The sequence below is a fragment of the Mytilus edulis genome, chromosome 2 (genome assembly GCF_963676685.1).
Source record: "Mytilus edulis chromosome 2, xbMytEdul2.2, whole genome shotgun sequence".
Classification (NCBI taxonomy): Eukaryota; Metazoa; Mollusca; class Bivalvia; order Mytilida; family Mytilidae; genus Mytilus; species Mytilus edulis.
Genome location: NC_092345.1, coordinates 25680148 through 25692534, shown reverse-complemented (window position 1 = coordinate 25692534; position 12387 = coordinate 25680148). Strand labels below are relative to the sequence as shown.

At 32.7% G+C, this 12387-nt stretch overlaps 1 protein-coding gene across 2 annotated transcripts in view; it reads left to right on the top strand.

Annotated features, from left to right (window-relative positions):
* The first annotated feature begins 1350 nt into the window (after positions 1-1350).
* Positions 1351-12387, top strand: part of LOC139511816 (amino acid transporter heavy chain SLC3A1-like) — a 47291-nt gene continuing 36254 nt past the window's right edge. Inside the window, exons 1-6 of one of the 2 annotated variants that reach the window (XM_071298915.1) lie at positions 1351-1452; positions 3262-3343; positions 6710-7032; positions 7864-8043; positions 9383-9513; positions 11694-11819. In XM_071298915.1, the coding sequence (XP_071155016.1) occupies positions 3270-3343; positions 6710-7032; positions 7864-8043; positions 9383-9513; positions 11694-11819 (834 nt within the window). In that variant the 5' untranslated portion in view covers positions 1351-1452; positions 3262-3269. Of the gene's footprint in view, positions 1453-2179; positions 2286-3261; positions 3344-6709; positions 7033-7863; positions 8044-9382; positions 9514-11693; positions 11820-12387 lie in introns of those variants that run through there. The other variant, XM_071298916.1, reaches the window with a different exon arrangement.

Sequence of the window (12387 nt, the reverse complement as noted above, 5' to 3'; positions counted from 1 at the left end):
TTTCATAAAATAGGGGCAATTTCAATATATATATTGTAATAGCTTTTCGACGTTATTACCAAAACAGCATACTTCAGTATTATAATTGGGCGAGAAAGGCTTTGAATTGTGAGGGATTTTGTCAATTTAACATAAAAATAAATATATTCAATAAAAAAGGGCCCCTGGAAATTTTTTTAGTGCCAACGATATATTATGTATATATAAATTGACAATTTTGTCCCCCTTATTGCAAATATTTTATTATTTAGTGTCTATGTTTCCTGTGCTCTTTGAATTCCTCATCAAGATTTTTCTTCAAGTCTTACTTTTTTTTTATGTTACATACCAATAATATATACGTTTGATAACCATGACTATTTTTCATTACAAAAAATAATAAATACCGGAATAAAATGTGTTGTAAGCCGTGTATGGCGTGATGCGTATCATTGATTGAACTTGAAAATTTCTTCAAGATTTAAATACTAGTATATTAAGAGTCTGGCATGATATTTTCCATGATATAGGACTGAAGAAAGAGATTGATCACGAACACTTATCATGTTTCCAAAGACAATTGTATCTTTTAAATTTATGTAATACTATTAGAACATGTTATACAAATGAACGGGGTAATAAAGCAAGGATAAAAAGGCCAATTGGATCAAGCATTCACAGTAAATGGTCGGTTTCTTCGGTGACCATACTTCTTATTTATATAATTCTTATGGGTATTTTTAACACAAAGTACTTATTTTCTATAGTTGCAAGAGTTGGTCGTCTCTAAATTTGTCATGCGAATCTTGAAGCTAACGTTGGTAATTTATGACAATTTATATCAAATTCAAAGTCATTTTCAACTCCATAAATTACATTATTTCACCCGGAGAGAGTCTGTAAAGTGGTTCATTACATGTACATGTAGTACATTAGCCTAAGTACATGTATGTATCAACAACAATCATATATTAAAACGGATTTGCCGATTAGCTTCTTCATACATGTACACAATTATCAAATTTTATCATAGTTGAACTTTTAAACGTGACCTGATTTATAAAAAAAAGTTTGATAACTTTTATCTACCTGTTTGATTGTATTCAGTAAATCTTGACTTTATTGTGTGTGTATACATAAAGACGATTTTATGACACAGCTTATATTATAAGAAATACATTGAAAGGTGCTAGCCTAAAATTATCTGTGGAGAAACGTTCTCTTCACTAGATTAAATAATAAAGAAAAGGAGAAATTACTAATAAAATATTCAGCTTAAGTACGAATTATGAATAAACGCTAAGTTTTCTTTTCGATTTGTTAATATATAAATGTTTTATAGCAACCTACTTTACCTAGGTAAACTACAAAATAGAATAATCCAGGTAAATACTTTAATTTACTGTCTTTCACCTTAAAAAAATAAACCTGTTTATAAAGGTACTAGATTTGGATTCTATTTTGACTTTTGAGGTAAGGCATCTGTGTGAATAATTAGAATTTAAAGTATAATTTTAAGTTACTGTATATCAATAACAGAAGAATCAACACTAACAAAACATGTATGACTTTTGTAACTGTAAAATTCTTCTTGTGCATGTAAATACTTTCAATATGACACACCTTCGTTATTAGTTGCTTTTCTCAAGATAGATTCATAAAATAGACTTTTAATATGAGGCTAGTAAATGATAGGTATTTTGTAACTGTACAAGACAAAAGCAGAAGAGAGGGTTGCATTTTGTGATCTGATCATTCACCTTGATACATTTTTATGCTCTTTCACAAGTCCTAATATTTCTATTATTTTTTATTTTCCATATATCCCACTGTTCCATCCTTCTTTTACTCATGTTTAGCCCATTTGTATCATACCCCCCACTCTACTCTTTCTCTTAAATACTATACGGATCTGCATCTCACCAGACTGCAAAAGAATAAACGTTCCTTGGTTATTCTTGTTTTTTACGACCTATAAAACATTACCCCTCCCATGAATAGGCTGTAAAGCATACATAAATGTATAATTAATATATGTCATAAGTCATATCTTCAGACTTGAGTAACTCATATTATACATGCATAGCTTACTGAGAGTGGCATTGGTTTGATGCATATGTAGGCGTACAAATATTTATGAGTTTATATATGCTTCAAATGTTTGTTATGCATCAATAACTCTGATAATGTTCAGCTAGGTATATTTAAAAGATATGAATATACATGCACATGTACATGACTTTTTGTGTATATGATTTCTAAAATACAATTTGGTGACAACCTGTTCTTTGAAGATCTCTTATAAGGTAATAAGATATTTTTATATGCAGATTTAGTTTTGAAATGTGTTTTTTTTTTATATCTTTTTTTTATATTTATTAGTAACTGTAGGTTTATACACCACGATTTCAATAGGAAGTAAAGGAGTACTCCCTTATAATTTAGAATATAAGACACTGTCTATTTAAGCACTGCTTGCTTGCCTTAAATTGATATTGCAAATACAAAACTGGATAAGTTTCAGGTATCATAAACCACAAAATGTGAAAGTTAAACTTAAAAGCTTCAAATTCACAAAAATAATAAAAGTAAGAGAAGGACAATGGTAGCCTTGCTTCGAACAGTCTTTCAAAGACCATGATCACATGAGGGTTGTTGAATGTAAAAAAAAAAGAGATGTGGTATGATTGCAAATGAGACAACTCTGCACAAGCGCTAGACCAAACTGACACAGAAATTCAAAACATCTATATGTAACCATACGGCCTCCAACAATGATAAAGACCATATCACATAATCAGGTATAAAAGACCCCTAAATGACAAATTTAAGAATTCAAATGAGAAAAGGCCAGAAGTGCTTAGAATATTTCTTGTAATACAATATAGTATCATAACTGAGGAACTATTGTACGCTACACCATTCATCCAAACATATCAAATAATTTGTTTACCAATACCAGTATGTGCCAATGACTTTATTATATTATTGTACTACAGAGGCTGGTGTTTCTTTTGGGGTCAACACTCATGTTGAGAGTTCAAACCCCATATGTTGCATGCAGATGTGTTCGATTCCAAAACTATATCAACTATGATTTTAAGTTTTCCTGCTAAAGGTCAGTGGTTCTCTTCGAGCAATCTGACTTTCTGAACAGTGACTTAAACACATACAATCAATTAATAGGGACCGACACTGAATATCCTTTACACTTCTATTTTTTCTGTTGTTATCAATCACAAATTAAGATGAAAATGTGCACTAAAACAATCATTCTTACAGTGTAGAAGATGAGTAAATCTGGTGTATACCTTGTGAGTGCTACATCTGTAGGCGAGGGCAAAGCTAATTCTCCAACATATACGTAAGTTGTTTATATAGTTATTAATTACATTTTTTTAAATGATAGTTTTACACCAAATTCCAATCATGGCATGTTCTTCCCAACCTTTGACTATAATGCATTTGTAAACTTACAACTAGAGGCTATAAAGAGCCTGTGTCGCTCACCTTGGTCTATGTGAATATTAAACAAAGGACACAGATGGATTCAAGACAAAATTATGGTTTGGTGATGGTGATGTGTTTGTAGATCTTACTTTACTGAAATTCTTGCTGCTTACAATTATCTCTATCTATAATGAACTTGGCCCAGTAGTTACATTGAAAATGGTAGTAAAATTTTACAAATTTTGTGAAAATTGTTAAAAAATGACTATATAAAGGGCAATAACTCCTTAGGGGGTCAATTGACCATTTTGGTCATTCCGACTTCTTTTAAGGTCTTACTTTACTGTACATTATTGATGTTTACAGTTTATCTCTATCTATAATAATATTCAAGATAATAACCAAAAACAGAAAAATGTCCTTAAAATTACCAATTCAGGGGCAGCAACCCAACAAAGGGTTGTCCGATTGGTCTGTAAATTTCAGGGCAGATAGATCTTGACCTGATTAACAATTTTACACAAATGTCAGATTTGCTCTAAATGCTTTGGTTTTTGAGTTATAACCCAAAAACTGCATTTTACCCCTATGTTATATTTTTAGCCGTGGCGGCCATCTTGGTTGGTAGGCCGAGTCACCAGACACATTTTTTAAACTAGATACCCCAAAGATGATTGTGGCCAAGTTTGGATTAATTTGGCCCTGTAGTTTCAGAGTAGAAGATTTTTGTAAAAGATTACTAAGATTTACGAAAAATAGTTAAAAATTGACTATAAAGGGCAATAACTCCTAAAAGGGTCAACTGACCATTTCGGTCGTGTTGACTTATTTGTAAATCTTACTTTGCTGAACATTATTGTTGTTTACAGTTTATCTCTATCGATAATAATGTTCAAGATAATAACCAAAAACAGCAAAATTTCCTTAAAATTACCAATTCAGGGGCAGCAACCCAACAACAGGTTGTCCGATTCATCTGAAAATTTCAGGGCAGATAGATCTTGACCTGATAAACAATTTTACGTATGTCAGATTTGCTCTAAATGCTTTGGTTTTTGAGTTATAAGCCAAAAACTGCATTTTACCCCTATGTTATATTTTTCGACGTGGCGGCCATCTTGGTTAGTTAGCGGGGTCACCGGACACATTTTTTAAACTATATACCCAAATAATGATTATGGCCAAGTTTGGTTTAATTTGATTTAGTAGTTTCAGAGGAAAAGATTTTTGTAAAAGTTAACGACACAGGACGACGACGGATGCCGGACGCCGGTCGCAAAGTGATGGGAAAACTCACTTGGCCCTTCGGGCCAGGTGAACTAAAAAGTCTGGTACAACCTTCCATTGCACCTGAAACGTAAATTTTTCATGTAATATTCTGTTAATTTGCTTTTTCCACAATTATTTTTATGTTATCCATGTTTTATGTGTTTGTTTTCTATCTATAATACTAAAATTACGAGGTCCAATTTGTCAGCCGTCATCACGTAAAAACGACGAATCAAAGAATTCAACTTTATATACAACTAATATAGTACAAAGGTGTAGATTAAAAATTACACCACTCCAGGCCCTTTTGTTTTCCACGTAATTAATATCGCCAATAATTAGGAAGTTCCGGGTCGAGTCCGATATCGATACCAATAGTATAATCACCTGTTACCTATTACCTTATCTGTACGTTCCGCATCTGACAGGCGCACCACCAAACGATGTATTCAGGATTAATATGCTATATAAACGGGTCATAATCACAGGGTTGACACTACTAAATTGTCAAATTGTTACCTATTGTAGTATTTTAATCCGTCAGATTTTCTAAGATAACAATACGAATACTAAAAATCTGGACTAAAAATAAGTTTCAATTTGTTAGCGGGCATGACGTAAAACAGCGAATCAAAGAATTCAACTTCATTAATAACTAATATAGGACAATGCTGTTGATTAAAAAATACTCCATTCCAGGACCTTTTGTTTTCCAAATATTTAATATTACCAATAATTGATAAGTTCCAGTTCGACGGGTTCAAACAGAAAGATTTGAAAGCAGAGAAAATTGTGTATCTTATAATCGGCATGACTTTATCAGATGACAGTACTGTACTAATACTAAGATAAGGCTTGCGCATAGTTATATACTTTAATTCAGTCACGGACCCGCGATATCACGGGTGTGTTCTAGTACTATTAAACGAGAAGACCTCATTTTGTGTGTCGCTTCTCTTCCTTCCACAATAAATTAACCAGCATCGCTTCTATAGGTACCATGCATAGTCGCATTTGTTATTTGTTATCTATTCTTATGATGATTCAGTTTGAGTTATTTTGGGAGAAAAACGAAAAAAAAGGCGTCCGGATATTCTTTCCGTCATCAGACAAATTTTTAAGTCATACAAGACTTCCGGTTTTAAACTTGCCCATACTTTTCATAAGAGTACTCGCTGGACAGGAGAATAATTTTCGTGTTGAAAGAGACTCTCTTTATAATAAAGCAGTGATCGCCCTGGGAAAGATACTTGAAATTGATAGTTAATAGCAAATACACTTTATTCATTATATACATATGTTCAGAGTATACAGAAACGCGAATTTAACAGAAAAATAAAAAACAAAGGGAAAGGGCTTAAAAAAAATTTGTCCTGTCTCCAAGTTCCTATGAATTTTAATACCTTTTCTGAAATTCTCCAGACATAAAATCTTTTACAAAAATTCTCCCTACAACAGTTTACATACTTTCAACCAAGCTCTAAATGCCCGCGATTTCGCGTGTATGTTCTAGTGTATTTTAAATTTAAGATACCAATGGAGCAGTCAATTAGTTTTATGTTAACTTTCGACACTATGTACAGAATCTGAACTTCATAGATTTTTCACTTTATAACTTAGTTGGCTATGTGTATTGCTAATACGGATTGTAAACTAGGGAATCATCAAACATCGATGTGCAAGCAAACATTACACTGTGTTACCGCAAGGCTTGAAAAAATCGCGCAAACAACCCATGCAATAAACTTCTACCGAAAACAAAGTGTGATCTTTTTTCCTTATTAATTTTATAATAAAATCATTGTAAACAGTGTCTCGTGCTTACTCGTATCTGATTACTATGCGCCCATCTATTATATTCATTTATATATCTACCTTTACGTTATAGTTTACTATATATAAATCTGTAATTGTTACATCTATTACATATATTTATAGGAAAAGTTTTTCATATCTTAGAAACTGAAAAATTTTGTTTTATCTCAATGCCTGTAACATACAAATCTTTTAGCAATCCTGATGACATCAATTTAAAAATGGCGTCGGAGCATCAAACAGGACAAACGCAGAACGGGAATCCCTTTCGAGGGATGGGAAAAGAAGAACTCCTGCGTCACTCGTCAAAGCCGTTATGGGTAAGACTACGAATGATATGTGTTGCCATCATTCTGATTGCATGGCTAGCTTTGATTATTACCGTTGTGGCACTGATCTTTGCCTATCCAAAATGTAAGGATAAAGATTCTAGATCATGGTGGCAGAATGACGTCATGTACCGAATACACGTCAGAAGTTTCTACGACAGCAATGATGATGGTATCGGCGATTTGAAAGGTAAATTGCTAAAAAAAAATTAGTACAAACTGAAAGATAAAGCAATATTTAGTGCAAGGTAGACTTCTTGTAACTGAAATAAATTCTACCATGCCCTCTTTGAACCAAAAAAATCAAAATATGGCACATTATCAACGAATGAGATACTTATGATATGATACTAACGAAGTATAGTCTGATTCGACAAGCTTCTACCGACCAGCCAGGAGTTTTAAACATTCACAAGCTTGAACGCAGTATTTTTTCATAAATGAATTTGTCAAAACGTCACTAACACAGACACACAAAAATTCATGATACATAAAATAAAAATGGGTGCGATATATAAAGCAAACGTATTTTTGAAACATGCATTATGTTCAATAACTGCAAAAATATCTAGAAGGATAACAGGTTATTAATTATTACCGGTAAACGATATCATATACATGAGTAACCTGCTTTGAACATCCTATATATATATAGTTATCGACGTTCAGATTTACTGAAAACATTTCAAGACGGGGACTGGCAGTTTATAACATTCTTGTTACCATGTCATACAAAAATAAAAGAAATTAAATCCTGCTATTCAGTAATTGCAGCGCACATGCAGTCTATAATTTTTTTCTTCGAAACACTGAATATAAAGGCAATAATTGAATCATGCTGCATTGTGATATACTTGCATATAACGTGTATCACATAGATCAGATTCTCGTTTGGTAATGAATGAGAGCGGGAAACAAAGAAAGAAAAACAATAGTTTAGTATGCTCTGTGTTTGTTTCAAATATGACTTTCACTGATGTAAACATTATATTAATTTGACCTTCAACTTCCTATGTTTCAGGTGTTCATCAAAAGCTCGACTACGTTAAAGACATGGGAGCAGGCGCCATATCATTAAGTCCTATTTACAGTATGGATGCAACAAAAGATGATTTAAGTGTTAAAGACCATAAATTGATTGATCCCGACTTTGGAACTTTACAAGATTTGAAAGATTTGATAAAGGCTGTACACGACAAAGGTATTCTTAGTTTTGAGGTTATAAATTTTATTTATTTATTGAAAATAATGCACTTTCATACCCACAACGAGGTGGATGGAATACATTGAAACAAAATAACACAGTACATAATACAAAATACGTCACAAAAATAATAATATCAATTCATATATTCACATATCATGCAGTTGTTAAATCTGCTCCCCTCGGACTTTTTCAATAAATGGAGCCGCACACCAAAATCCGTTTATCCAATGATGTTTAGCTTCTCAAAGACTGTACCAGTGCGATTAGATTCCTTCTTTGACTCAAAGACGGTACCAGTGGGATTATATTTCTTCTTTGACTCAAAGACTGTACCAGTGCGATTAGATTCCTTCTTTGACTCAAAGACGGTACCAGTGCGATTAGATTCCTTCTTTGACTCAAAGACGGTACCAGTGGAAAGACTGTACCAGTGCGATTAGATTCCTTCTTTGACTCAAAGACGGTACCAGTGGGATTAGATTCCTTCTTTGACTCAAAGACTGTACCAGTGCGATTAGATTCCTTCTTTGACTCAAAGACTGTACCAGTGCGATTAGATTCCTTCTTTGACTCAAAGACGGTACCAGTGGGATTAGATTCCTTCTTTGACTCAAAGACGGTACCAGTGGGATTAGATTCCTTCTTTGACTCAAAGACGGTACCAGTGCGATTAGATTCCTTCTTTGATTCACACGTAACAGTGAAAGGGTAAGCTGGAAACATATACCAAATATAGAACAAGTGAAAGCATTAAAACTTTCACTGACATTGTGTAATATCTTCTAGAAATCGGTATTTTATAATCTTTGTTTTGAGTATCGATTTATCTAATCGATTAATCTAGTCTAGACTAGATAAATCGATACTTATAACAAAGATTATAAAATACCGATTTCTAGAAGGTTTTACACAATGTCAGCCCCATGTATGTCACGTAGATAAACCAACGTGAATGTTAAGGAAACAAATGAAATAACCCTAAATGAGTAAAAAGTTGATATTTCTAGGGCAGAAATTTATGTATACAAACATGATTCTTTTTTATTGTTACATACTTGAATTTTTTAAATACTAAGGCTTTTCTACCTCAGTAATACAGTACCTTAGCTGTATTTGACAAAACGTTTTGGAATTTTGGTCCTCCATACTCTTCAACTTCGTACTTTATTTGGCCTTTTTAACTTTTTATCTGATGGGTCTTTTGTAGACGAAACACGCGTCTGGCGTAAATACAAAATTTAATCCTGGTATATATGTCATAATAATATTTTTTTTTAGGTTTTTACGAAACACACATTTTTATTTGTATTATTTATGGAAATTGTTATTATAGGTATGCGTATCGTCTTGGATTTCATACCTAACCATACAAGCGATAAACATCCGTGGTTTGTGGGCAGTATGGACGCAAGCAACATTCAATACAAGAACTATTACGTATGGAGTAGTCAGATTACAAACTGGGTAAGTTAAACCCGAATATATAATGGCCAATCCCCCAAAATGAATTGAAATTGCTCATTTGGTGTTTTTTTATTTAGCCCAAATAGAATATACATTTAAAAAATACCAAAGATCTTTTGGAGTACATACAATCTAACTCTCTGTCATCTTGCAATAGTATTAAAACATTTGACTTTTCTACACTTTACACAATTATTCTGCATAAAAAAGAATGGCCTACGTAGAGACAAGTATCTTGTCTTAGGGAGGGAAAATCTTACTTTGTAAAGGATCACTCTAATTCGAACAAAAAATTCTCTGAAACTGACATTATCAAGATGCTTGATTTTTTTATTGACAACATATTTGTTACGTTCGGAGGACGTGTTTTTCAACAGACTGTCGGCATTCCAATGGGTACCAGTTGTGCCCTCTTCTTTCCGACTTGTTTCTTTATTATTATGAGGCTGAATTCATACAGGAACTTCTTAGGAAGAAGGATAAGAAGTTAGCAATATCCTTTAACTCTACTTTTCGCTATTTAGATGACGTTCTTTCACTAAATAATTCAAAATTTGATGAATTTGTTGAACGCATCTATCTTATCGAACTAGAGATAAAGGATACAACAGCTACAGTTAAATCAGCCTCATATCTTGACTTACATCTAGAAATTGACAATGAGGGTCGGTTGAAAACAAAAATTTACGACAAAAGAGATGATTTCAGCTTTCCAATTGTGACCTTTCCATTTCTAAATAGCAACATTCCAGCAGCACCTGCATACGTGGTATATATCTCCCAATTGATACGATATTCCCGTGATTGCATTTCCTATCATGATTTTCTTGATAGAGGGTTGCTGCTCACAAAGAAGCTATTAAACCAAGAGTTGCAAATGGTGAAGTTGAAATCATCCCTTCGTAAATTTTACGGACGCCATCACGAGTTGGTTGACTGTTATGGAATAACCGTTTCACAAATGATATCGGATATGTTCCTTACGTCGAAACTACAATCCCATTCCCTTTCATGAATGTGACCTACCGAATTATACTATTTACCGGATTTGTTATAACATAAGCAACACTACGGGTGCCACATGTGGAGCAGGATCTGCATTCCGTAGCACCTGAGATCACCCCTAGTTTTTGGTGGGGTTCGTGTTGCTTATTCTTTAGTTTTCTATGTTGTGTCATGTGTTCCATTGTTTGTCTGTTTGTCTTTTTCATTTTTAGCCAGGCGTTGTCAGTTTATTTTCGATTTATGAGTTTGACTGTATCTCTGGTATTTTTCGTCCCTCTTTTACAGTGCATAAATTCGTAATTTTTAGTTATCAAAAATTATTGAAAAGTGCATTTGTTTAAATCAATAATAACAGCTTTTATTTAGAGAATCTTCAAGAAAAATTAATAAGTTGCTAAATTGATTCATCTGATTTAAATAAGATCTTTCCAAGGAAACAAACTCGTGTTTATAACATCCAGGTATTCAGAAAAGGTGCTAATTAAAAGTTTTTGCTTTTTTATAACCATGAGGACTTTGTAATATTAAAATCAAATTGACAATGGAAAGATGAATGTGCAAAAGAGACACACGACCGAACAGCACAAAACAGCATAAGTAGTTATCAAAGGTACCAGGATTATAATTTAATACGCCAGACTCGCGTTTCGTCTACATAAGACTACTAAAGAATCTTCAACACAGCAAGATAATCTGCGCCGAGAGGCGGGCTTCAGCTGTTAACAGCATTATGGTGATTATTCAATAAATTCGTATTTAAAATTTCCTGTGTTTTGGTTTATTTTGAAGCAAGAGGGATTAAAAGTTAGTAAATGAATCATTATGCATCGAAATAAACGAATAATAGATTATTTGAAATAAACAACGTTATCATTGAATGTTAGTGGCAGCACAACTGATTGTAAACGGAAACTGCTAAATTTTCAATGCTGGTATCTGTGATGAGTTTATTTGCATGATGAGCGCACGGAGTGATGTAGTCTTCTTTTTTGTTTTACACCTGATGGTTGTTTGCTGTTTCAGAATAATCTGATTCGACCCTATAACATTTTAAGTGCAAAGTTGTAGCTTTGAACTTTAAATGGATCCGTTAGAAAATTTTATAACTTTTTATTTTGTATAGTATTTATAGGTTGTCATAACTAATAGAATCAAAATATTTGTACTTACTACAGAATTCTGTGTATGGAAACTCTTCTTGGGAAATGGAACCTGCAAGGAATGAGTATTACCTACATCAATTTAAGACCGGCCAGCCTGACTTAAACATTAGAAGTGACATGGTTGTAAACGAGTTAAAGGTAATGACGTAACAGCTCTTCAAAAGCTTTATTCTATTATCATATCGCCCAACCACCCATCTCTCACACGAAAAAAATAAATAAAAGACAAACAATCTTAAGATTATGTGTTTTCTTGCACGTGAGATATAATATTTATCAAGGTCTGCTTATGAATCCACCATTTTAATTATTTGCATTTCGGATATTCTTGATTTCATGAGTAACTCTCATTATTTTTTAGGTATTTAATCATTTTAAAATAAGTACATGTGACATTGCTATCAATAGCATGTTAGTGACACAAATAAATATTATACGACAATATATAAAATACACCTTTTAACTTTTATTTTCATTTTAATTATTTCTCTGAAAAAAATATGACAGAACGATTTGATATAAAACAATAATCGATTATACAAAAAAATATTCCATCTATTTTCGATCATACTTTTATTTTTTTTTGTCGAAATGAAGATTCCAAGTGTTGAACGTAGTGGTTTTTTGATTGTTTATTGCTTAATGTCCAGTGTCTTATACGTATACCCAGTGCTATAGATTACTTTAATAAAAATGACAACAAACT